General features: G+C 47.4%; 1 protein-coding gene and 1 long non-coding RNA gene across 6 annotated transcripts in view; both read right to left on the bottom strand.

Moving 5' to 3' along the window:
* Positions 1 to 786: 786 nt before the first annotated feature.
* Positions 787 to 5,551, bottom strand: LOC105739455. Its single transcript, XR_001115377.2, has 3 exons — positions 5,447 to 5,551; positions 3,795 to 3,871; positions 787 to 2,925 (listed from the first exon to the last, which is right to left on the bottom strand). It is a non-coding gene; the product is annotated as an uncharacterized LOC105739455 (long non-coding RNA).
* A 19,149-nt stretch (positions 5,552 to 24,700) lies between these two features.
* Positions 24,701 to 27,115, bottom strand: part of SBF2 (SET binding factor 2) — a 530,998-nt gene continuing 528,583 nt past the window's right edge. For all 5 annotated transcript variants that reach the window (XM_030794550.1, XM_030794549.1, XM_030794548.1 and 2 more), the window contains one exon: positions 24,701 to 26,438. In XM_030794550.1, coding sequence (XP_030650410.1) covers positions 26,340 to 26,438 — 99 coding nt within the window. In that variant the 3' untranslated portion in view covers positions 24,701 to 26,339. The remainder of the gene's footprint in view (positions 26,439 to 27,115) is intronic.

The following is a 27,115-nucleotide window of genomic DNA, read 5'->3' on the forward strand; positions in this document are numbered from 1 at the left end:
TGGAGTCAGGGTTCCCCTTTCAGATGTCCTAGGAGTTGACTGACCTCTTCGGTGCAAATGAGGAGCACCTGGAAGGGAGAATGCCTGTTTCTATGTGAGCTGGCAGAGAGCAGAGGGCAGGGACCTCTGACACACCCAGAGCCTCTGGAGGGGGTTGCTTTGGATATATTTTAAAGACTGATCCAAGTTGCTGAGGCGTGAAGTGTAAAAGCTGCCTTAACCCTGATTTCTTTCCAGGTGCTGAAACACAGGGTGGGTCTGTCAGCACCATTTAGCAGCTTGTGAGGAATGAATTTGCAGATTTGCCACTCAGGTGGTGATGTGTCCTGCACAGCGCTTATGCTTGTTCTAACTGGCCAAGGCTTAATTGCAACCTTCTGGGTAGTTCCAGCAAGGCACAGCTGCCCTAGTCGGGCGAGGATCAGGTGAATAAGGTCAAGATATATGAAAGCGTGGTAAGAGGCACTCCTCAGCTTTTACAGTGCAGAGGAGGTGCTCCAGATTTGTTAAAGGATCAGTTTTGGGAATAGTTTATGGAATCTCTATTTCTTTCCTTGCTTTGCCCCTCTACTCCTTTTTTATATATTAGAGACTGTAATAATCACCTCCCTACTTCCTACTTGGCAATATCCACTAAAGCTAAAAAAAAAAGCTACCCTCCGGCCCAGCAGTTTCCACTCATTTCAGAGAAATGAGGCTGATGTCCACCAAAAAACTTGTATAAGAAGATTCACAACAGTTTTATTATAATGGCCCCAAACCAGAGACATCCAAATATCCACCAGTAGAGAATAGGCAATTGTATATCCAGACAATGGATAGTACACCTAAATTAACATATTACAGAGCGAGGCAACAACCCGGCTGAATCTCATGGACATCTTGTTGAGCAAAGAAGCCAAACACAAGAGCACATACTATATGATTCCATGTATATTAATTTCCAAGACACACTGCTAATCGGATTTAGAAGTGAGGGTGGGAGGCGGGTGGCTGTAAACTGGGAAGGGACACATCTGAACTTTCTGGGATGCTGTAAATGGGTGGTGGTTACATAGGAAAAAATAACTTTACACCCAGGATTTGTGCAGTTTACTGTCTGTAACTGCAGTGCTGCTAGAATGCCTGAACTGGCTCACCTTTAAACTTTTTTTTTTTTTTCTTTTAAGAAGTCTCGCTCTGATGCCCAGGCTAGAGTGCAGTGGTGTGATCTCAGCTCACTGCAGCCTCTGCCTCCCAGGTTCAAAGGATTCTTCTGCCTCAGCCTCCCAAGTAGCTGGGACGACAGGCGTGTGCCAGCACACCCAGCTAATTTTTTATTTTTTAGTAGAGGTTTCACCATGTTGGCTAGGCTGGTCTCAAACACCTGACCTCAATGATACGCCCTCCTCGGCCTCCCTAAGTGCTGGGATTACAGGCGTGAGCCACTGCACCTGACCTCACCTTTCAATTTGCAGAGAAGGAACTAGAAGGTGACGTGTGAAATCTATACCGGACTTCTAGGATGCTGTTCATTACACCACCCACCTCCTTTCGGGTCCTGATTACATTTTTATGTCAAACATTTAATTTCTCAGTGCCCCATCACCCAGCTAGTCGCCATGTGCCACCCCTACATACGGAGGAGGGCCCTGACCCTTTCTAGTCCTGTGCTCAGCTTCCATTGAGTCTTCTGAGGCTGCCGAGTCTTTGACCCTGGGTAGTGGATACATCTGTGGTGGAGGCTAAATTCCAAGCAGGGCTACGCTCAGCCTCCTTTTCCTGTTCTCACCACACAGACGCAGTCCACGGTCTCTTAGGGTTGTGCACCCACAGGAATGCAGGCCTTTGTGTTTATATCCCCCTCAACAGCAGTTCACAGGGGCCAGCTGAGGTCCAGCAGGACTTTAGGAGTGGGTAGAGGAAAGCTCTGCCTAGCAAACCCCATTCTGTTCAGTCCCCAAGACCCGCAGCCCACTGCCCCTTCCTCCTCCTCATCGGAAGTCCTCGTTTCCTGTCCCATTTCACCCCGCCTCTCCCCCTCCGGCAACACTTTCTGCTGGGACCAGCAGCCCATGGGGGTTTCAGGGAGCAGTTTCCCTGCCCCACTTTCTGCATTTTCCCTCTGCTCTCAGGTTCCGTTTTCTTCCTGATGCATGGACCAGGACCATCCTGAGCAGCTCCCCAGGGAAGACTGTCCTCTCACAGGCTGGTTTCAGGGGATACCAGGACTGCTGCACCTCCACACTCATCAGTTTTCCACTCCCCTCGAAGTCCAGGCTGATAAGAGAGCAGCATCACTGTCCAACTCTGCCAAACGTGTGTCTCCATTCCCATTTGGAGGGTGTGTCTGGAATCCTTGTTTACAAGGTGTAGAGGTGGAAGACTTCATCCCAGAGCCCCATGGCCCTGTACACCTCACTGCAGTTAGCTGGAAGATGGTTACAGCAGTGAATGGCTTTTTTTCTAGAGCTGTTGCCCTCCCAGCCTGGGCTACAAACATCAGTGTTTGAATCTTCCTCCCTACCCCCACCCCAGTCAGGCCTTTAGGGCACTAAGTTGGAAAGGAGCCTGGACTTCAGAGTCAAACAGGCCTGGGCTCTACTGTGGTTTTACCTTACTGTGTCGTCTTGGGTGGGTTAGGATACTGTACAGGTGATGTGTCCTCAGGGTGTCATGCCTGAGGCACCTGGTGTTTTGTCTTCATGCATGTTCTTTAGAAAGTCACGTGGAGGGGGGTTTTCCATCTGGGCTGGGTCAGGCCACTTAATGGGCATGTTGCTGATGGGCTGGCTGGTTCTGAGAAGATCTGGCAGGTAACCGCGGTTGGTCAGCCATTCAAGGCTACTACTGGAGAGTCTGGGAAATACCTCAGGTGCTCTCTGCATTTCCACAGGCAGGTCTGTAACTTCTGAGGTGTCCTGCAAAGGCAGGTAGCTGGCAAGTCTGTGAATGGATGAGTGAACAGAGGAGGTCCCAGGTGAGGGCGACAGCCGAGCAACACACTTCCCCAGTCACACCTGCTCTTTGGAAGGTTCCAGCAAGGCTGTGGAGAGGACCCAAGGGCCTGTGACTGCCACCTCCCAGTAGACCCCAAGGACCTCCAGCCTCTGCTCTCCCCTCAAGGGTCCTGTCGCTCCCTTGGTGGCTATTAGCTGTGGTGCCCAGAGCTGTTCTCCACTCTACCTCCCAGGGCCTCTATCAGCAGCTGACGGTTCCTGCGGCTTGTAGTGTTCCTGCTGATCTGCCTCACTCACTACCGGTCACCGCTGATGAACTTTCCCAAAAGTCAGCCCAGAACTCCTTAAGGGCAGGGGCAGCCTCATTGTGGTAGTTCCAGCACCCTGTACCAAGCAGGCTCTTAGTAAATGCTGGCTTTTGAGTGGCCCCTTTCTGAAATAAATTCCTTGTTCTCAAATATATCCTGGATCTGGTCCCCTTGAGTCCAGTCAGAGCTTGAACCAGACGGCAGTGACTGACCACCTCAACTCAAGAGTTTCTGGTTTATTTGGAGCCTCTACCCCACACTACCCTAAGGCTGGGAACTCTTTTGCCTTCCTTTTTCCTTAAAGGAAGTTAATCCCAGCACGTGTGAAAGATGGACCATCCATCCCAGTGCCTCAAGTCCTGGGCTTCATTTCTCCATTTCTCCCAGGGCACCCTGGGGGTCTACATGCAAACAGAGATACTAGAAAGTTAACTTCCGGAAACCCCCTTGATAGGCCAATTTGTCCTCTTTTCTCCCTCTCCATGTGATTTTTTTTTTTCAAAAAATATCTTTTGTAGTTTTTTTTTTCCTTATCACCAATACATACCCAATGTGGAAAACTGAGAAAAAGCAGGTTTGTAAAAAGAATAAAATGCTTCGCCATAATCTCACTCTGCAGACAACCTACAATGGCAAAAACCGCAATTAATTTTGCACCAACCTAATACTAGGATTTCAGTGCACAGCCTTCCAGGCCTACATTTAGGTTTGTCTGAAACAGGAACACGGTTTCAACTGCCAACCTGAGCCCGCGTCCCCTTAAGGCCAGTACCACCATCCTGGCCCTCCTTGGGAGGTCCTGAAATGACCCCAGTTCCAGGGGTAACGAAATGCATACGCTTTCGGGGGAAGGAGGGCAGGAAACGACCTTGTGGCGCAGGTCTGCATGGCCAAGGGGGTTCCCTGAGCGGGTGGAGGGGCGTGGCATGGCCTAGGGGGTCCCTGGGCGAGGGAGGCGGGGCGCGGCGTGGTGGGGGCGACTGGGTGGTGCAGGCCTGCGCACGCGCGCGGCCGTGGGAGGGACGGGCGGCCTGGGGGCTTCGCCGCCAGGTGGCAGGCGTGCGCCACGCCCGCAGGTTCCCGCCCCGACCCGGGCGCGCGGGGCCGACTAGGGTCGGGTCCGGTGGGCGGTGGTCGCTGCGCTCCGGGCCGCTCCGCTCTGGACGCCAGAGCGCGGGGAGCTGCCCCGGGGTTCTGTCCACTGGGGAGGAAAGCCACGGGCACTGAGCGCCTCCTGAGAGCCAGCCCTGACGTGAACTCATTTTATCTGCCACGACCCAGAAGGTGGGCGCAATTTTCCTATGTTCCAGGTGTGAAAAGTGAGGCTCAGGGAGCTAGGCAGTTGCCCAAGGGGACACAGCAGTGACGGCTCTGGGACGAAGCCCAGGTGTCCAGACGCGATGGCCTCTTCCCGCGTTCCCGGCGGGTACGGCGCGCCGCCTGCCTGCGGCCCGCGGGGAGGTGGTCGGGTGGCCGCCCCGGCTCCTCCTCGGGCCCCTGAGGATTTCCGGCCGGGACCCCGAGGAGGGCCTTGTGGCCTTGCGGCATCCGTGGTCACAATTCCAGCCCCACATGGCCTCCCGCCGGTCCCTGTGAGTGCCCAAGACGGGGCCGCCCCTCCTGTCTCCTCCCTTCTCTTCCCTCCCCGGCGTCTCCCGCGGAGGGCGCTGCAGGCGGCCTGGTTGGGGTGAGGGCGGGCAGGCGGCCCACAAGCAGGGGCCTGTTTCCTGACTCGTTTGACCCTGGCTGTCTCTGCGGAGGCCCCAGCAGACCCAGCAAGGTCATCTAGGGCGAAATTCCAGTCTGAGCCCTGAGCAGTGACTTAAGTTTTCCCGATAAGGCTCAAGAAGGGACACAGAGTGTCCTCCCCCACTCTGTCAGCACCTCCACTCTGGTGAAGCCTCTGCTGCAGACAGCCCGGCTCGAGAAGAGACAAAGATAGACTTGGGACAGATAAGGACAGAGACAGCCAGGGAGAGGGGCAAGGAGCTCAGAGGTGAAGATGGGGCCGCGCCGATGGGGAGGCAGCGGGTCTGCTGCCGCCGAGATGGGAAGTGGGCCCTGGAGCGGGCTTGCTGAGCCTACGACCGGGGCTGGGATGTTGAAGGAAGAAGCGGTCATGAGGGCTGAAAAAGAAGGGGTTTTTGGTATGGTAGAAAAATGGATTGGACTGGCAGCTTGAAGGCCACAGCACTGTACCTCTGGGCCTGGTCTCGTGTGTGCACCTGGGACCGGTGGGTAAGGGGTGATGTAGAGTCAATGAGGGACGAGCTCGCTGAGTCTCCAGGAGGCAGGAGTGGAGAGGGCGAGGGAGGGAGGGTAGGACCTGTATACCTACAGTGGAGGGGGCAGGCGGGGGACAGATGCTGCTGGGCCAAGACTACTGAGTCTCTCCTGCCTGCTGGAGGTCCGTGGCTCAGGACTTATTCTATGCACACTCTGATAGAATATTTACGCCCAACACTAACTGTTTGGCTTGGCAAATAAGCAAAGCCATAAAGTCACAGCTGGCCTGTAGGCTCCCAGTCACCATGTGCAGCTGAGTCACAACCACTTCCCCCACCCCCTGGGGAGCAAGCGCCTATGCTCATGCCTGCACTCAGACACATATCCACACAGGTACCCACAGGTGCCACGTGCCACTGAGTCATAGCTACCTCCTCAGAGAGCACGTGCCTGCATGCACTTGCACACAGGTCCCCACAGATGCCATATACACCTGAGTGTGAGTCATCATCACCACTGAACCCCGAGGGAGGGCACCCAGAGTATGTTCTGCCATCCCTGCTTAGAGATACCCATATACACACATATACAGATATGTGCCCACCACACATCCTGTTGTACCTGCTGCATCATAGCAGCAGATCAATAAATGTTTGTGGAATGAATAAATGAGTAAACGAATGAACTAACAAGTGAAAACGTGAGTGACAACCACAATGCGTGGATACTCAGTAAAATTGGCTGGGGCAGCCCTGCAGGGTGGGTCCCAAGCTCTGTGTCCAGAGGGAGTTGTCTTGCTCCAAATATAGCCTCTGTGGGCGGGCAGGGAGCCAGGACTGCCTCCCAGACCCTGACTTCACTGGGCCGGAGGCCCAACCTCTGAGGAGTTGAAGAAAATTAACAGAGAAGAGGCCCTGGCTTTCTGTAGCCAAGGCTGAGCTGTGAGATGAGTTGGTGGGGGCATGTGTACTCTGGAAATATCACTTACTCAGAGACTTGAGATGCAGGACAGAGTGCTCTGCTGAAGGGCCCAGAGAGGACTGGTTCTGGATTGGGCTTCTTGGGAACGGCCCCAAATGTGCAGAATGTGCAGGAGGCCTGGTCTCACTTGAGATCTGGGGCAAATACAGTGTGCCTGGGCTGAGCTGGTGATTGCAAAACTGAGGCCCCCTATTAGACAGTTTTCCGTCTAGACCTGCCCTTCTGGCTTGGGCTTGTTCCCAGAGCTGCTTTCCTGTCTCTCCCCTGAATCTTCTTTTCTGAAGCCCCTGTGTCTCTGCCCTAATTCATCATCTGGAATATTTTAATATTACCCCAACTGGTCTTCCTGCCTTTAGACAGTAAGACCTGTCTATCTTGCTCATAGCTGTCAGAGTTATTTTTTCTAAAATACAGGTCCAACTATATAACTTTCCTGTTCAAAATCCTTCCATAGCTTCCCACTTTTCAGCATTAAAGTTGGATGGCCTTAGCCCTGTGATGAGATCCTTCATGACCTGACTCCACGCTACCTGGAGGTTATGAAAGGGTAACATGTGGATGGATAGTTGTTGGTTATATGGATCAGTGGGTGATGGGTGGACTCTAGGATAATGGATGCTTATAGGGATGAATGGACTAGTGGACTGATCTGTAGACAGATGATTAGAAGTATAAATGATCAGCCAGGCACGTTGGCTCATGCCTGTAATCCCAGCACTTTGGGAGGCTGAGGCAGGCTGATCACCTGAGGTCAGGAGTTTGAGACCAGCGTGACCAACATGGTGAAACCCCGTCTCTACTAAAAATACAAAATTAGCCAGGTGTGGTGGTGCATGCCTGTAATCCCACTTACTCAGGAGGCTGAGGCAGGAGAATCGCTTGAACCCAGGAGACGGAGTTTGCAGTGAGCTGAGATTGCACCATTGTACTCCAGCCTGGGCAACAAGAGTGAAACTCTGTTTTAAAAAAAAAAAAAAAAAAAGGAAGTATAAATGATTAGGAGGGCATGCGGGGATGGAGAGATGGGTGGATGGATGGTTGGAAGGATACTGCTCAAGTCAAGGTTGTTTTTGTTGCAAGGAACAAAGAAAACTCCAAATGTTTTCAAGAATGAGGGGCACAGTTGTGAGAATACAGTGGACAACCTTGCAGAGAGCACTGACGTTCAGGCCTCGTGAAGATTGGAACTGGAAAGTCAGGAACGGTGGCTCTTCTCTCCGTCTCCAGGGGACCTCAAGGTTCCTCTCTTTCTCACATTTCTCTGTACTCATTCCTGTCTCAGCAGGCTCCCTCTGCTCGATGTTCTTGCTCATGGTCTACTTTCAGCCACTCTTACTCATTCCTTCCACAAGTTTTTTACCAAGTGCTTATTTATGTGACTGTTTGTACTTCAACAAAGCTCCTACGTGTTGAAAAATAGCAAGCAAAACAAAGATGCTGCATTTATGAAGCATACTTTCTAATGAGGAGAGAGAGACAGTAGGCAGTTATATGTGTGCTGACGTTAAATGCTATGGAAAAAATAAAGCAGGGAGCAGTTTGGGGAGGGGTTGGGTTTCTGCTGCATATAGGATACTCAGAGGGGGTGTCCCTGATGTGGTCATATTTGAGCAGAAATCTGAAGAAATTGAGGGGGTGGGCCGGGCGTGGTGGCTCACGCCTGTAATCCCAGCACTTTGGGAGGCTGAGGCGGGCGGATCACGAGGTCAGGAGATCGAGACCATCCTGGCTAACACGGTGGAACCCCGTCTCTGCTAAAAATAAAAAAAAAAATTAGCCGGGCGCAGTGGCGGGCGCCTGTGGTTTCAGCTACTTGGGAGGCTGAGGCAGGAGAATGGCCTGAACCCGGGAGGCGGAGCTTGCAATGAGCCCAGATAGCGCCACTGCACTCCGGCCTGGGCGAAAGAGCAAGACTCTGTCTCAAAAAAAAAAAAAAGAAATTGAGGGGGTGAGCTGTGAAGATATCTGGGGGAAGAATGTTCTAGGAAGAGGGCATGGCAAGTGCAGTGATCCTGAGGTGGGAACTCTGTGGCACTGTGTGAGGAACATCAGTGAGGCTGGTGTGGCTGATGTTGTGTGAACATGGGGAGGATGGTGGAAGATGAGGTCAGATGGGTAGCAGAGGACAGATCATGAAGTGTGTTACAAGCCATTGTGAGGACTTAGACTTTTACTCCAAGAAGGAGGGGAGGCATTAGAGGATATTCAACGGAGAAATGACATGATCTTAGATTTTAAAAAGGACCTCTCTGGCTACCATGATGAGAATAGACTGAAAGGGACAAGGTGGGAAAGGGAGGCAAACAGGGAGACCACTTAGGAGGCAACTGCAGAAATCCAGGTGAGAGATGTTTGTGGCTTGGACCAGGGTGGCAGTGGTGAGGGCAGTGATAAGTGGTCCAGTTTAGGATGTATTTTGAAGGTAATCAGGATTTGCTGATGGATGGGATATGGGTGCGACCTCCCTCTGGTGAGGTGGCCCTGCTCAAATCAGCTGTGGACAAGGAGGATATGTGGTATAGTGTGGCCGTCTAGCTCCATCCTCCAGCAGAGGCAGCTTGACATTTGTCTTGGATAATGAGGGCTAAATGCAGGGTTGAGAGTCACACCCAGCAGCAAAGTTGTTTCTGTCTGAGCTGTAAGGCCACTCTAAATCCCACTCTTTCAAGGCAGATATATTCAGCAGGCTTAATTGAAAACTGGAACATAGCTTACCATTGTTAGGATAGAACTGGAGCTTGAAGTGACCTGACTTCTCAGTGATACCAAACATTCATACTCTCCAAGGAAGAGAATGAAGGAAGAGAATGTTTATGACTGGCTAAGTCTGTCACCATCCAGTACAGACAGCCTCATTTGGGCAGAGTTTTATGGCAAGCTGTTGAAGTTATATATGTACACATATGTGTGACAGATCTATATCTATAGAATATATCATATCTGTATGTAATACATAAGCTACTATATATGTGTGTGTGTATATATATTAAGATTATACACATACCAACACAGTTGCCTTTAGTTGAGGAACCCCAAGAACCTGCCCCTTGTCCAGTCAGGGTTGCTGCCCAGAGAAATAGAACTGATTTCACTTAACACACATGATATGATCCTGAAACTTTAAGCAGAAAGAAATGTTTGTGTCCATTTTCCTTAGAAAGGGGAGGTGGGTGTGGTGGGTACCAGAGCTTAGATATTCTTTTGTATTATAAATGAGTTGTGAGGATAGTGAGTAGATGTATGTAACATAAATAAAGGAATGTTTAGGAATAGTCATTTAGGCTGATGATAGACTAAATTACATCGGATTAGATAGATAGGCACAGGTGGCTGGACAGAATGTGAACATGGATTGTTGATAGCCAGTTCTCTGTGAGCCAGGAAGCAGACCCTCACCAGACACCAGATCTGCTAGTGCCTTGATCTTGGACTTTCCAACCTTCAGAATGGCAAGAAATACATTTCTGTTGATTATAAGCCACCCAGTCTATGGATGTCCTGTTATAGCAGCTCAGACTGACTTAGACAGGTGGTTGAATTACATTGAGAAATGGACAGTTGGATGATGGCTGTTTAGATTGGTGGATGTGTGAATTTTAGGTTACTGGATGGACAGCAAATGGAGGGATGAACAGCTTGATACCTTATAGAAGTGGTGCCTCAAAGTCACTTGGAAACTTTGTTACACACAGACTGCTGGACTCTACCGCCAGAGTTTTTGATTTGATAGATCTGTGGTGGGGCCTCAGAGTTTGCATTTCCAACAAGTTTCTAGGTAATGCTGATACTCCTAGTCTAGAGGCTGTCCTCTGAGAACCACTGCCCTGTGGTGTGCCTGGAAGTGTCCCATGCCAGTAGAGCCAAAATGGCCTTGCCAAGCTGGAATGGAGTAATCTGGGGACCCTGGACTAGGGATGTCATCCAGCAGGGCTCCAGGCATCCTGTCACTGGCAATAGGCTTAATGTCCACAATAGGCCTAGAGGCCCATGGCTCTTCTCCCAGGGGTGTAGCACCCTTGTTTAGGACATCATGGCCTACCATGGTCTGCCCAGTCATCTCTAACCCCTGCCATCCTCAACTAGGGTTGAATAAGATCCATAAGGTACAGGTACTTGGCCATCCAAGGGCGCTGGCCTTGGCTGTGGGGCATATAGAGCACTCAGAGGCAGTGCCAGAGCCAGCCTAGTGCCCAGGAGCCAGCTTCAAAGGATTGGAGATGTTCCCTGTGAGGCCTACCCTGCTGAGGGGCCCTGGCAAGCCCTCCTGATTTGTCAAAAACACTTTTATGTTTGTTGTCCCTGTTTTCTCAGGCATTGTCAACCTCTCATCTGAACAAGATTCTGCTTATCAACATTTAAACATGCTTGAATCTCACTTCCTTAAAAAACAACAAAAGCCTCTTTCTTTGACTCCATGTCTTCCTGCAGCTACTGCTCCACCCTCCTCTCAACCACAGTCAAACGTCTCCAGAGCGCTGTCTCTTTCCTCACACCTCACATGCCTCCTGTCCATGACAGCCTGGCCTCTACCTGCCTCACTTCACCGAAACAGCACTCCCTAAAATCACTGGTGAGGTGACCTTCAGGACTAAATCCGAAGTGCGTTTTTCATTCTCCTTTTAGATTTTCTAGCAGCATCCAAACATTCTCTTGCTTCTTGAAACACTCTTCTCCATTCATTGCAAGGCACAGCAATGCTCTTTCTCTGTTCACCCTCTATTCCAGGTTTATCCTCCTTTACCTGGCCATTGAACATTAGTGTCCTTAAGGCACAGGCTGGGCTCTTTTCTTACTTAATACTCTTCCTTCTTGGCAGTTTTATCCATGTCCTCAAGCTACCCTCTACTTTTCTCCCTCCCAAATAAGTGTCTTCAGCTTATTCTTCTCTGGATATCCAAGTGCTCAGCCTCTTCACTGGGACATCTCAAAGGCACCTCAGCCTCTAACTAAAGCCAAACAGGATATTTTCCCCTCCTCAACCCAACCCTGGTCATCCTTTGGTGTTCACCATCTCAGGGAAAGATACCACCATCCATTCATCTGGGTAACTCAGAAACCTAGCAGGCCCTTTGACACCTGTGTCCCTCAGCCTTCATGGCCAAACCATCACCAGTATCTCTCCGTTTTCCTAAATATCTCTTGAGTCTACAGTTTTTGTCATCTTCACCATCCCATCGTAGTCCAAACCATCTCTTCCCTGAACCATCGCAGTTGCCTCTGAAGTGGTCTCTCCACTGCCCCTCTTGGGTCCCTCCAACCCATTCTCCATGTTGCAGCCACTCTGCACGTGGGTTCCGTCTGGCAGCTCAGAGATGGGGAGATGAATCGCCTGGGGGTAGGCCCTGCTCAGGGTCACGGCAGGGGCTGGGCCTCAGGCTTCCCTGCCTCACTCTCAGCCAGGGCCCTTTCCAGGACAGGAAGGCAGGCCCACACGTAGGCTGGAGGCCCCACTAGACACACAGCTCAGCCAGGCCTCCAGGGAATGGAGAAGAGGCTTTGAAATTTGCAGTATCAAGTTTCAGAAAACACAGGGTCAGGGTCAGCAGAGCAGCTGGTAGTGGGGAAGGCCAGGCCCAGCTAATTTCCTGTCAGAAGGGCCCAGAGGCTCCAGCCCCTCTCTGGGCTGGCCACAGGGGAGGAGATGCCGGGAATGGTTCACATTCTTCTGGCTGGGGCTGCACTGAACCTCAGGGGATCTGTGGGGAGTGAGGAGGTGGATCTGCTGAGGCCAGAGTTGGGGGCTTTCCATAGGGACCAGGCATCTGTTGTTCAACTCTTAGGCTTGGATGAGGCCAGGGACTGCAGAGGAGATGCAAAAAGACCACTGCAGCTGTGGGAGCTGTAGGATAAATAAGCCTAACTTCATGTTTTACAGATGAGGAAATAGGCTCAGACAGGGCCAGATCCTCACCAGGATCCTGCAGAGTATCTCATTCTAAGCCCTAAGCTCTCTGTTTCTAATTGCCCAGGTCTGGATTTCCTGGAAGACCCAGCTGTGGCTGAGCTGTGTGTCAGTGGGGGACATGCTGGCCTTGGCTCCTCCTGCTCACCTCCAGACTAGGAGATGCACTTCTTAGGTGCTCTAGCTGTGGGGTGGGTGGCCACGGTGTGGAGTGGGTATGAGAGGGCTAAGTTAGCTGTGGGCCCATCCCGCCTCTCCTTGGAGTGCCCAAGCTCATTCTACCCACAAAGAGAACTTTATGTCCTGGTCCAGTGTCTAAGAGGGCGAGGCAGTCCTGGCTTTGAATGGCCCTATAAGTGGCCTGGCCAGGCTGGGTGTGATGTAGAGGTCAGAGGTCCCCTGTACTCTTAATTCTCTGGTGCCAAGACTGGCTTGGTTGACCTGTCAGGACTGGGGAGAAGAGCACAGGATGCAGTCAGACAAGCCTGGGTTCAAATCCCAGTTCCATCAAGCACTGCTATGTGGCCTTGGAGAAGGTCATTTAACCTCTTGAAATCATGGACTCCTCAGCTGTTAAAATGGGAAGGGGCTACTTAACTTCTTTCTCTAAGCCCAGATGTGTGATCAGTGTGTGTGTATGTGACTTGGGGAACCCCTCCCAGATCCTGGAAGTGCTGCACATACCCTCTCTACCAGCTGGGAAGCATATGCCTGCTCCTGAAGTCTGCACCAGGGCCTGGGTGCCCCCCGCCTGGTCATCCTTTCTCTACTCCTGGCACTTGAGTCTGAGGCTGGGGCCATTCTTAGATGTCCCAGGCATCAACCTGACAGTCTTCAACTGCCCCTCTCCCCCTTTATCCCCTCTGTCTCCATCAGTTAGGCCCTACATCCTATAGATACCACCTCAGGCATGTCTCTGGAGCTCCCACGTCTATCCAGCCCAACTGCCTTCTCAGGTTGGGATAATTACAGCAGCTGCTCACTGGCCTGCCTCCCTCCCAGTCCCCCTTCGCCATCCTCACCAGGCAGATCTTTCTAGAATACATGTCACAAACCTGACTTAACTTCTTTTCCTTGCTTCTCCTGATTTCACCTTTGCCCAGTGATCTTATCCTTTAATACTTGGCCTAAATGTCATTTACTCAGGAAGTCCTCTCTTACCCCAAGGCTGGGCTATGAGCTCCTCCCATCTTTCTGCAGGCTCCTACTTGCTCTCACCCTGTCATAGCTCTGGTTACACCAGAAATCATGTCTTGGATAGTAGGTTATTTTATTTGGGGTCCAAAGTATCCAGGAGCAGGCATTAGCACAGAAGAAGCATCAATAAATATATGTTGAATGAAAGAAAATGGACAGACAAATGCATGGGAAGATGGACACACTGGTTTTGGGTGACCAGCTCATTCATAATAGGTTCCATCATACAGCTGTGAGGGGAGAGACTGAGATTTGGGAGAACATGTGCATGGTCAGGGCTTACCCTGACACCACACATACTAAAATGCTGGGCAGGTAAATGATTTCCAGTTGCCCCCCAACTGGTGAGTCTCAGCCTCCCAGTGTACCTCCTGTTCAGGTGAAGGCTAGTGATGGAGCCGTGGTAGACAAGCCCTATCCCCACCTGCTAAATTCAGCTGCCCTCAGGAAATGTGGTGTTAAGAGATGACAGAGATGATATGGTTTGGCTGTGTCCCCACCCAAATCTCATCTTGAATTGTAGTTCCCATAATGCCCACATGTCATGGGAGGGACCCAGTGGGAGGTAATTTAATCATGGGGGCAGTTACCCTCATGCTGTTCTTGTGATCCTGAGTTCTCACGAGATCTGATGGTTTTACAAGGGGCTTTTCCCCCTTTTGCTCAGCACTTCTTCTTGTTGCCACCATGTGAAGACAGACATGTTTGCTTTCTCTTCCACCATAATTGTAAGTTTCCTGAGGCCTCCCCAGCCATGCTGAACTGTGAGTCAATTAAACCTCTTTCCTTTATAAATTACCCAGTCTTGGGTATGTCTTTATTAGCAGCATGAGAACGGACTAATACAAGAGAGGTCGCCAAAAACAGGTGGAATCCAGGCAGTGGGTGGGCCTATGTCAGAAAGAGTCTGCATGTGTAAGTGCCAATATCACTAGGTGTGTATATGTGAGAACATGTGTGCCCTTGTTTGTGTTGCATGTGTGTGCACAGGATTATATGTTTGCATGTGTGAGTGTCCCTTGTGGCCTTGCAGCAGCTGCCTCTGCATATCACATTGCACCTCTGCCCCTCTGCCTCATCTTATTTCTCCCTAGGCCATCCCCCATCCGATTTGCTTGTTCTGAGCTCCTGCCCCCTGTACACAGCTGTTGTACGAATACAATGCAATTGCACGAATCACTGTGGTTCATTATATAGCCCTATTAGTTTCCTATTGCTATTGTAACAAATTACTACAAATTTAGCAGCTTAAAACAATACAGATTTATTCTTACTATTCTGGAGGCCAGAAGTCCAGAATGGGTGTTACTGGGCTAAAATCAAGGTGTTGGCAGGGCTGTGTTCATTTCTGGAGCGCTGAGGGAGAATCCATTTTCTTCCTTTTACTAGCTTCCAGAGGTTGCGACATTCTTGGCTCATGTCCGTCCTCCTTCCATCTTCAAAGCCAGAAATGGCTCATTAAGTCTTTCTCCTATTGAGTTTCCTATTGGGTCTTTCTCTGACATTTGCTTCTGCCTCCCACTTCCACTTATAAGGACCCTTGTGATGACATTGGACCGATCCAGGATAATGTCTTGGTCAGCAACCTTAAGTTCATATGCAACCTTAATTCCCCTTTGCCATGTAAGATGACATATTCACAAGTTCCAGGGATTACAACATGGACATCTTCAGAGAAGGGGGGGATTATTCTGCTTACAGCAAATAGTCTGGGTCTACTTTAGGTTGTGAGTTCTTTGGGGGCTGAGCTGTACTGTATTCATCCAGAGATTCCTTGGGAGCTGTTCAGTGCCCAGTATGCACCAGATGTTTATAATTTATTCAACATATTTGTTCCTTCCTTCCCTCTCTCTTTCACAGCGGTCCACCCCCATCACGGTCTGATAGCCCTCCCAACCTCTCTGGCCTCCCTGCCTATTGTCCCTCACAGGTGCTTCCCTTAGAAATGAATGGTTCCATATCTGAAAATTAGCTTAGGTTTGAGAACCATTGACTAAAGAGGTGGCCAGCTCTCTAAGAGGAAGGACCTTGTAGAATTGCAGCAAGTATATGTCACAATGATTCCTTCATTTTTTTCCCCAAAGGGACCTATGGCCATTTAGGTAATCGTTCACTAGAGAAATGGGGATAACAAGACATTTTGAGGAGTAGCAGATGCAGAGTTTGAGTTGACATTAACACTTGGAGCTCAAAGCATCATCATGGCCCCTCTTTAAGAGGCCTTTTGGAGATCACTGTGATGTGATAGGGCAGAAGAGTCTAGGGGCCTTCGAATGTCCAGTGTGTCAGCAAGAGAGGCCAATGCTGAGCCCCTGAAATGGCACTATTCCTTGAGACCAACTCATCACTTTGGGAAAGTCAACTGCATCAGGCCCTTTCCATTCTGGAAGGGCCAATGGTTCATCTCTACAGGGATAGAGACTTATTCTGGGCATGGGTTTGCCTTTCCTCACCACAGAGCCTTAGTTAGCATCACTTTCCAGGGATGTACAGAATGCCTGATCCAAAGGCATGGAATTCCACACAGCACAGCACTTAACTGGGGGACACTATGATAGCAAGGGTCCTATTGAACTATGGTTTGTGGCTGCCGCAGGGCACTTGTGATTCTTCGTGCTTAGAAACCAGCAGACAAGAAGAGTCATACTGGCAGGGATAACTGACCCTGATCAACAGGAAGGGGCAAGGCTGCTCCTGCATAATGAGGGCAGGAGGAATGTGTATGGAGCCCATGTGATCCACTGTGCACCTCCAGGTAGCCCCACTGTAATTGTGAAAGGATGTGCAGCAACCCTGAGAAGGGTTTGAGTATTTAGCATTTATCCCCTTCCCTCCCCCTCCTCTCACTCCTAGAATGAAAGTTTGGCTCACACCATCAGGTAAGCCACCAACATCTGAGGAGGTTGTTGAGGGTGGGGGGAATTCGGAATAGATAGTGGACGAGGCAGAGAATGAAGGCCAGTTATGGCTCCTGCTTTCTTCTGAGTTCCCCTTGGGAATAGAGGCCCAAGGGAAATGGGGAGGAACTTCTCCCTGAACCTGGTGGAGAGTAAAGATCTGTGTGGCACAAGGGGTAGACTGTGATGTTAACACTATAGTTGTAGTATATTTTAGGGAGTTCAAATTGTGACTCTTATTTTTTTATTTTTATTTTATTGAGACAGAGTCTCGCTCTATCACCCAGGCTGGAGTACGGTGGCATGAACTCAGCTCATTGCAAACTCCACCTCCTAGGTTCAAGTGATTCTTGTGCCTCACCCTACCAAGTAGCTGGGACTACAGGCATACACCACCACGCCTGGCTAATTTTTGTAATTTTGGCAGAGATGGGGTTTCACCATATTGGCCAGGCTCTTTTCAAACTCCTGGCCTCAAGTGATCCACCTGCCTTGGCCTCCCAAAGTGCTGGGATTACAGGCATGAGCCACCACATCAGACTATTTTAGCTCTGAATTTTCCTTGATATGATTTGTCCATTAGTATTTGTTGTTGTTGTTGTTTTTGAGACAAGGTCTCACTCTGTTGCCCAGACTGGAGTACAGTGGTGCGATCATGGTTCACTGCAACCTCAACCTCCTGGGCTCAATTGATCCTCCTGCCTCAGCCTCCCAAGAAGCTGGGACAACAGGTGCATGCCACCATGCTTGCCTAATTTTTATATTTTTTGTAGAGATGGGGCTTTGCCATGTTGCCCAGGCTGTTCTTGAACCCCTGGGCTCAAGTGATCCATCTGCTTCGGCCTCCCAAATTGCTGTGATTACAGGCATGAGCCACTGCACCTGACCCATTAGTTTAAATATATTCATGAGAATAGACCATAATATGTAGCTGGCTGGAGTCTCAGAAAACCTTGGCAGGCCTTAATATTTGAGAATCCCATTTCATTTCTTATTAATCTTTTGTGAGCAAAGAAAATCCTATAAATCCTGTCAGAGAATGTCAAGAGTTTGGACCCATGTTTTAGATAGTGACAACTGTCCTAGTGGCTTTTAAATAGCCATCCTGCACCTGCCATTTAGAATATTTATTTTTGCTCTCAGAAGATATTTAGAAACAAGCAAGGGAAAGGAGCCAAATCATTTTACAGATTCATGTAACCAAACCAAAATGAAACCAAGATAAGAATGTTCACAAAAATTTTAACCCAGGAATGTAGAAAAAAATTAAATTATGCATGCATGTATTAGTCAGGGTTCTCTAGAGGGACAGAACTAATAGGATAGATATATATAAAGGGCAGTTTAGTAAGTATTAACTCACATGATCACAAGGTCCCACAATAGGCTGTCTGCAAGCTGAGGAGCAAGGAGAGCCAGTCTGAGTCCCAAAGCTGAAGAACTTGGAGTCTGATGTTCAAGAGCAGGAAGCATCAAGCACTGGAGAAAGATGTAGGCTGGGAGGCTAGGCCAGTCTCTCTTTTCACGTTTTTCTGCTTGCTTTATATTCTAGCTGCACTGGCAGCTAATTAGATGGTGCCCACCCAGATTAAGGGTGGGTCTACCCTTCCCAGTTCACTGACTCAAATGTTAATCTCCTTTGGCAGTGCCCTCACAGACACACCCAGGATCAATACTTTGCATCCTTCAATCCAATCAAGTTGACACTCAGTATTAACCATCACAACGCAGAAAGAAACAAAAGTAAATTTACCAGAGAAGTCATGTTTTGCAGACAGAAAGTGGATTCTGGAGAAACCAGAGTACTCAATCCAGAAAGACACTTGTCTTTAAACCAAAAAAGATAAAAAACCTTTTATCATTCCAGGAGAACGTACAGTCCTTTATTAAAGGTGGCTTTATAACTAAACCAAATCCTGAATAAAGTTGATATAGGAGTTAAGAAATTAGGCAGATAGGGTAAGGAAGTCCTCGGTAAGGTTTTCCTTTTAATGAAAAGTAGCTCCCAAATAATTTTCTTTTCTAACAAAGAGCAGCCTGTAAAATTGAGCTGCAGACACAGACAAGCAAGCTAGAAGTTTGCATGGGTGAATGCCAGCAGTTGTGTCAATAGGAAAAGGCTACCTGGGCTAGGCATATCCAACATGACAGCTCCATCTTCCCTTCTCTTTGCTAGCCACGCATACCTTAAGTAGCAGACAAGATGCTGCCAGCCAAGCAAAGACCTCATTTGCATAATAAGATTAGGGTGGGGTGGCCAGATTCCCTGGGCACTATGTAATGTCACACTTGGTCCAACCAATCTTTGGGCCCTATGTAATCAGACATCACCTCCTCAAGCCTGTCTATAAAATCTGGTGCACTCCACTGTGGGCCAGAAGTCCCATTTGGGAGCCCATCTCTCTTGAAGGACAGAGCTAGCTGTTCTTTCTCTTTCTTTTGCCTAGTAAACCTCTGCTCTTAAACTCACTCCTTGTGTGTGTCTGTGTCCTTAATTTTCTTGGCATGAGGCAATGAACCTCGGGTATTACCTTAGACAACAACTCCGGTTCAAAGTCAAGAGCTTCTACCAAAAAGGGGGAGGCTTGGCCTGAGAGAAAATGCACCAGGGCAGAAAATGTGAGCCATAGAAACAGAGTGCTCAAAGGGCTCAGGCGAGTATTGCACACTAGTTCCAAGAGTCACGAATTCCTTCTGATATCCTTTTTCAGGTCCTGCTTCTGGACACCATTTATGTCACCCTACATAACAGAGAGGCTCTCTAAAAGAAAATAATATTTATTTAATAGGGCTGTATTAGTCTGTTCTTGCTTTGCTATAAAGAAATACCTGACGTCAGGTGTGGTGGCTCATGCCTGGAATCCTAGCACTTTGGGAGGCAAAGGTGGGAGGATTGTTTGAGCCCATGAGTTCAAGACCATCTTGGGCAATATAGTGAGACCCTGTCTCTATAAAAAAATTAGCTGGGCATGGTGGAGCACACTTGTAGTCCCAGCTACTCAGGAGGCTGAGCTGGGAGGATTGCTTGAGCCCAGGAGGTCAAGGCTGCAGTGAGCTGTCATTGCGCCACTGCACTACAGTCTGGGTGTCGTAGCAAGACCCTGTCTCAAAACAAAACAAAACAAAACAAAAAAAAACACTATAAGAGGTTGAACTGGTTCATGGTTTGCAGGCTGTAAGGTTGTAGAGGAAGCATAGTGGCATCTGCTTCTGGGGAGGCCTCTGGAATCTTACAATCATGGTAGAAGGCCAAGCGGGAACTTTCATGTCACGTGGCCAAAGCAGGAGCAAGAGAGCGAGGGGGAAGATGCCACACCTTTTAAGCCTCAGGAGAACTTACTCACTGTCATGAGAATAGTTACCAAGTTGACGGTACTAAACCATTCATGAGAAATCCACTCCCATGATCCAATCAGCTCCCACCAGGCCCCACCTCCAATTGGGGATTACATTTCAACGTGCGATTTGGGTGAGGACACACATCCAAACTATATCAAGGGCATTGCAATGGGAATACCTATATAACACCATAGTAAACTATGTGTGTATTCAGGGAGGTAAAGGAACACAAAGGTTTTTTAAAGGAAAAATGAGGATCATTACATAATTGTTTTGAGATAATTATCCTGGCTACAAGGATCAATAATAAGGGTGACACTAATCCAAGGCTGGACAGGCAGTTGCTAGACAGATGCCTTCAAAGGAGTAATTTTTGTGTAAGGTTGCAATGGCCTTTGTGCAAGGTTGCAATTTTTGCATTTTTTTTGATAGTTTTTGTTATCAGGCATTTATGCATGAGTACTCTCTCTTCATAGCTTTCCCTGGCTCAATTTATCAGGCTTTTTTGTTTTGTTTTATTTTGCTTTTTTTTAAACATAAGTGACTCCATTTTGATTCTGACAACTTTAACATTGACAACCATGAAAAGATTTCTCTCAGATCTCTGACTGCAGGGACTGTCATTGACTATTGGCCTCAGCTGGTATATTCTGAAATCTATTACTGTGTTTCCACCAAAACCATGCTTCCCATGGACTGCTCTTAGCCAATGATTGAGCATGGCAGGGATCCTAGGAAGGCCCATTCTTGGAATATGTGGGATTTCCCTGATGGCTCAAGGACTTCTTATCTGCCTTGCTGAACTTCCTTAGAACTGCACTGCACTCCAAGTCTCCTCCACTCACCTTTGCTTCCCTTTCTTTTTCACAAGGATTACATCAGCATCATGGTCTCTTGGCTCTTCCAGCCTCCCCGGAGTTCCTGCCTATCAGGCGTCTGCTTCTCAGAGGACTGAGACACATTTCTGTTACTCCAAGAACAATTCTGTTACCAAGGACCAATGCTGTGGTCCTTGGACCAGCAGCACTGGCCTCATTAGAAATGCACAATGTCAAGCCCCACACCAAACCTACTGAATCAGAATCTCATTTTAACAAGATGATTCATATATGCATTACAATTTGAGATGCACTGATTTAGATGATTTGGATTTTTCAGCAAATCCTTTAATTTTCAGTTTGGAAACTGAGTCCTTGCCGAGGTAAATATTTGGAATCACAAAGTAACAGATCCTGCGTCTTGCATTTTTATAAGTCAAAGCCCTGCAAAGTTAAGGGACTGGTTCAAGGTCATAGATTACATTAGAAGAGAGCCAGCACTAGAAGCCAGGTCTCTTGCCACCCAGCTCTTCCCTACCCCCGCAGGCTCTGCTGTGAGCAGGCTATTTGCTGTAAATATGCATTGTTTAGTGTGGTAGCAGTGGAAATAAGGCTAGTTGTGGTAGAGTACAAAATATATTTGTTCTTTGTTCTGGGTTCCTGGCGCACAGTGTCTAAAACCCTAGAAATTTCCTAAGTGGTAGTTTGTTATTCCTAACACACCCCACCCTTTAGGAGTATCTTTTGTTATTCATAACTGCCCTTCGCAACACCTGAGTTTATGCTAACAAGGTGATTCAGGGTGGGGTCCCTAGCTAGGTTAAGGATGTGGGCTGGTCATCTGAAAGACCAAACAAGTGAATAGAGGGTGGGAACTTTCAGCCACCCCCAACCTCGGGGGAGGGAGGGTAACTGGAAACTGGGTTGTAAAAACTCTTGAATACATGAGATAAGGAGTGCCTCTGGGTTGGTGAACACATCAGATGCTGGGCAGGTGGTGTGCTGCCTCCCTCCATACCGTGCATCTCTTCCCTTTGGCTGATCCTGAGGTGTATCCCTTAGAAATAAGCTGGTAAATGTAAGTAAAGTGTTTTCCTGAGTTATATGATTTGTTCTGGCAAATTACTGAACCTGAGGAGGGGGTTGTGGAAACCTTCATATTTATAGCTGGTTGGTTAGAAGTTCTGGTGGCCCTTGGAACTTGGAACTAGTGTTTGAAGTGGGGGCAGTCTTGAGGACAGACCTGAACTTGTGGAGTCTATGCTAAATCCGGGGAGTTAGTGTCAGACTTGAACCGAATTGTTGGATGTCCAGTTGATGTTGGAGAACTGGTATAGAAACATGACATGCATTTGTTTTATCAGAAATGGCCTCTGAAAAAAAATATTAGTCCAAACTCAGATGTGCTGTAAGTATAAAATACACACTAGATTTTGAGGATTTAGTATGAACAAGGAATATATTTCATTAATTTTTTTGGTATTGTTTACTCATTAAAATATTTTTGATATATTAGAGTAAATATATGGTAAAAACAAATATATTAAAATTAATGATTTTTTAACTTAAAGATATCTATGTGGCTTGCATTATATATGTTTGATGGTGCTGCTGTAAACCCGATCTCTTCGTGAACACTGCTTTATTCACTGCTTAATAGCTTTGGCTGGCATTGCTGAGGGAACTTCTCTGTTATCAGCTTGGGATCTTTCAGAAATTCTTTATGGGATGATAGGGCTACTTAGTAACTCTTACAAGAATCCCTGATTAAATACCTATAAATGTCAGTTTCCCTTGAGAAGCAAATCTGCCATGTTATTAGCAGTTTAAGCTCTAGCTCTGGAGTGGAGACAATAGAGTGAAGGGGTTTGGGAGGTGGGAATAAAGGATTTGGGTCAAAGGGGTTGGGAAGGGACTTATGCTATGTGCTCCTTTGAGTTTGCATCTTTCAGGAGCCCATATTAGAAGGGTTTTGTCACTGGGACCACAGAAGGAAGGGCCCTGTTAAGGCTCTTGCAGGTTGCCAAGCCCTGGTCTTTCTCCCTTGGAACTGTAAAGCAAAAAAGTATATAAGACAGGTCTCAATCAATTTAGAGATTTATTTTTCCAAGGTTGAGGATCATGACCCAGGACACAGCCTCAGGAGGTCCTGAGAATACAAGCCCAAGGTAGTTGGGTTAAAAGCTCTTGTTTTTATGTTTTAGGGAGACATAAGACATCAACCGATACATGTGAAGTATACATTGGTTTGGCCTGGAAAGGCAGAAGCTTACAGGTCACAGGTGGATTCAAAGATTTTCTGATCAGCAATTGGTTGAAAGAGTTATTATCTAAAAGGCTGAAATTAATTGCAAGGAGAGTCTGGGTTAAGATAAGGGGTTGTAGAGACTTAGGTTCTTAGGTAGATGAAGTCTCATAGGTGGCTGCCCTTAGAGGCAACAGATAGCAAATATTTCCTATTCAGACCTTTAATAAAAGGTACTAGACTCTTAGCTAATCTCTTCAGGATCAGAAAAACACCTGGAAAGGGAAAGGGATCCTCTACAGAATGTAAATCCCCTCCCCCACCCCACAAGATACAGCTTTGCAGGGCCATTTCAAAATATGTAAAAGGAATGTATTTTGGGATTAAAAAAGCTTTGATTTCCTTCAGGGCTTGCTATCTGTTATGTGATGCTATACTAGAGTCAGGTTGGAATTTGGTATTTTATTGTGACAGTCTATTTTGTCAGTCTTAAGATCTGTTTTAATGTTAATGCTGGTCTGTTGTGTCTAAACTCCAAAAGGGAGAGGGTATAATGAGGCATGTCTACCTCCTTGCCCCAGCATCATGGCTGGAACTCGTTTTTCAGGTTTCTTTGGAACCCCCTTGGCTGAGAGGGGGTCCATTCAGTCATCTGGGGGGCTTAGAATTTTATTTTTGTTTACAGAACCCAGTATTCTCCCCTTTCACAGTTAAGACCTGAGGAATGAAGGGCATCCAGATACTGACACTGTGAACACAGCTTCTACTCAACCCCTAATCCCAGTTGTTTCCCTCCTGACTGAATCTCAGGGACACAGCAATGTGTAATGGTAGCTGTTGAGAGGCCTAGGACCAAGGAAAGGCTAGAGGGCCCTTGGCTAGATCAGCATGCTCTTGAGACTGAGGAGAACCGAAAGCTCAAGGGAATATGTCACTATATCTCACCTTGAGCCTCAGTGGCTATTTGGGGTCCTCTTGCTTGGCTCAGAGGACTCCGGATGTCAAAGGACTTAAAGGCTCAGCCCTGAGATGAAAACTTGCATTCTCTGTTGGCTACATGAGGTAAACTCATGGGCTTAACCAAGGAAGTATTGCCTAGAACTGAAATCACTGATCATTTGTACTGTTTAACAGTTCCCTGTTTGGGAGGCCAAGGAGGGTGGATCACGAGGTCCGGAGATTGAGACCATCCTGGTGAACACGGTGAAACCCCATCTTTACTAAAAATACAAAAAATTAGCCAGGCGTGGTGGCGGGCGCCTGTGTTCCAGCTACTTGGGAGGCTGAGGCAGGAGAATGGTGTGAACCCAGGAGGTGGAGCGTGCAGTGAGCTGAGATTGCACCACTGCGCTCCAGAACTCCAGAGCCTGGGCAACAGAGCGAGACTCTGTCTCAAAAAAAAAAAAAAAAAAAAAAAAAAAAAAAAATTCCCTGAAGCAGAAAAATCTGCAGCTCAAACAGACTTCAATGTCTCATGCCTAAAATTTTCACAAATTACCATATACTCTGGGTGGTGGAATGAACCCAGAATAGGTAAGGGACTTAAGCAATTTCAAACAGCTTATTAGAGACAGACAGTGGTAGGAGTGGCAGCACATGTGAGAATCTTGACCTCAAGTCTCTTACCTAAACTCTGCAGAAGTGTGTCTGGCACCCAGAAGCTCATGCTAACATGTCCAGTATCCCTGGTTACTTCTTGAGCCAAGGGCAGTGATGACATTAGGAGAATGAAGGAACAAAGTGGGTCATGCTTTGTTTTATTCTTGAACCTTTAGTCCCATGTATGAATCCTGAGTGTTACCCTCCTGAATGCTGTGCACTACAAAATGAACTTTAGTTCACAGTAAATGAGGGATGCTTTTTCTTAAGAAATAAATTTAATTCAAGGTGGTTAGTGAATGTGAGGCAATGTAATGCCTTCACGAAAGTTAAAGTAATCCAGTTACAAAAGAAGCACTGTGTATAGTCTCAAATAGCTGAAGGTACAATGGGCTCCATATTTTACAAAGTACAAAAAATTATTTCATATACAAAGAAAAATACAAATAATGTGCAAAAACCATTTTCACAGGTGGCAATTTATAAAATGGAAATGATTGATAGAAAAGTCCTTCATTCTTAATTATCCCCGAATTTCTTATATATTAACACAGTTCTATTTCCTAGTGTGTAGACAATTTTAAATTTGAAATTCTGATTTATTTTTAATCTACAAAGTATTTTTATTTTTTAAAAGGGAACCATTTCATTATTGAAATCTTATGAATGCATCAGTTAATTTATATTAAATTATAAGCAGGCTATCTGAAAAACAAGGATATAGAAATCATATATACACATTTTTGAAATATTAGTTTAGTATTTAACATATTAACATTTCAAAACAAATGCAATGATCTAGCTACCTATGACGCCAGCTGGTGTCAGTGGTTGTAGCAAAGATGCTGTTTCTGTTTACCATGAGCAAACAGCATTTCTTGGGTCTTAAGCTAAACAAACACAAGTTGTCAAAGTAAAGAAAATCTAAAGACAGTTCTTACTTTTCATGCGTAGAAGTGTAGTTTGGGTATCCAGTCATGCCACAGTGTGACTGTGGTCAACACAGCCCTTGTCACAGGTGTGTGTGGTCCTAAATAGCTGGCCTCTGTCTTTCCAACATCTTCACTTCATTGGGAATTCAGTGCAAGTGTTTGTTTTGTGAGTTAGTGCATTCAGCTTTTTTTGCATGTTATTTTGAAAAAGAAACTGTCAGGAAGCAGTAGATACATAAGAACACAAGGCCCTGGTCCTCAGAGAGCCTCTGGTCTAGAGAATTCAATGTTTTGGAAGTAGTGTTTTCCTGCATTGGGCTGGTCATTGTTGTACCATTCCCTGGATAATCTTTTTCCATCAGAATAATGCTGTGTGCTCCCTCTTTGCCTGCCACTGAACAATGACGTCTCTTGTTGTGAACCCCACTGGCAGAGCATGGACCATGGATGCACCTTTTGGCAGCACCAGAGAACTGAGCATCTCAAAGGTCAGGCAGTACAAGTAGATGCCTCTCATAGGAAACCTAGTCTAGGTAGAATATGAGACAATCTTGGAGGGTTTTGATTTTTGCTTGTTAAACAGGTCTCCAAGGAAATTGTGACCTCAGAGAACAAAAAAGGATCTACAGCTTTCATGAAGAAGGACCCAAGTAGGTGGTAGCCATTTTGCCTGGGTGAGGTTCACAGTTGGCTCAGGAGACATCTTCTGATTATTAACCACTAAGACCCTGTTAGAAAAATTTAGTGCAAGATACAGGGAGTGCATGGGGCTGTTGACCAGACCTGTGTGAAACACCTATTCAGGTTAAGTAGATATAGCAACCCCTGCGAGTGGGGACTGGGCAGGAGAACCTCAGGCCCTGGGATAACTTGTTGTCAGCTCCTCAAGGATCCATGCTTTTTTTTCTATCTGGCAGCATGAGTTCTATTTCTTCTGCGTGGGTTGACCATGGGCATCAGGCATCAGAGATACAGCTCTGGATCTTGTCCATCCATTGCTGGGCACTCTGTCCATCCTGGGCGCAGAAGTTATACACACGTTTGCTGGTCTTGAGCTACAAAACCAAATGACAGTGAACCAGAGATGAAGGGCAGGGCTGTTTTATGGATTTGGGTAAGTGGTAAATCAGTCCCTGTGACCTTTCTTTTCCATATTGCCCCAGAACCTCTGTATGAATTTTTCTTCCTCAACTACCATACTGTTACTACCTTTACTTTTCTGGTCTCTAGAGTCATAGCGGATGTTGACAGAAGGATACTGGCAGGAAAAGGAGACACACTGGGAGCGCCTTATTTTGCATTTTCTTAGTGTCTTCTTTGACCAAGGAGGAAGGGTCAGCAATGAATGGTGCCTTTAACCTCTCCCATGCACTGCACCAGTGTACTAAAGGTGAGGGAGCTCCTTATGCTCCAGGGGGATGCCTGAGATTCATCCATACCATAAAGTTGGCCTTTGTGTCCCCTTTCTTCAGTTGGAGCCATATTGGAAGCCCACTGTCAGGAAAACGGTCTCATGGCCTGAGCAGGGCCATAGAGGATGACCTATCCTCTTTATAAAGCCCTGCTTGAATCCAGGGACTACATAAGTCTCCTTCTATTATGTGGCCTATAAAGTGCCCCATGGCCTACCTAAGGGCTGCTGAAGATGTTAGGGTAGATACTTACCATGTGTGACTAAGGACAGTCTTTTGTGGGTAGTCAAGCAGGAAGACCACTGAATACTAGGGAAATA

This window comes from Nomascus leucogenys, chromosome 15, assembly GCF_006542625.1.
Source record: "Nomascus leucogenys isolate Asia chromosome 15, Asia_NLE_v1, whole genome shotgun sequence".
Taxonomy (NCBI): Eukaryota; Metazoa; Chordata; class Mammalia; order Primates; family Hylobatidae; genus Nomascus; species Nomascus leucogenys.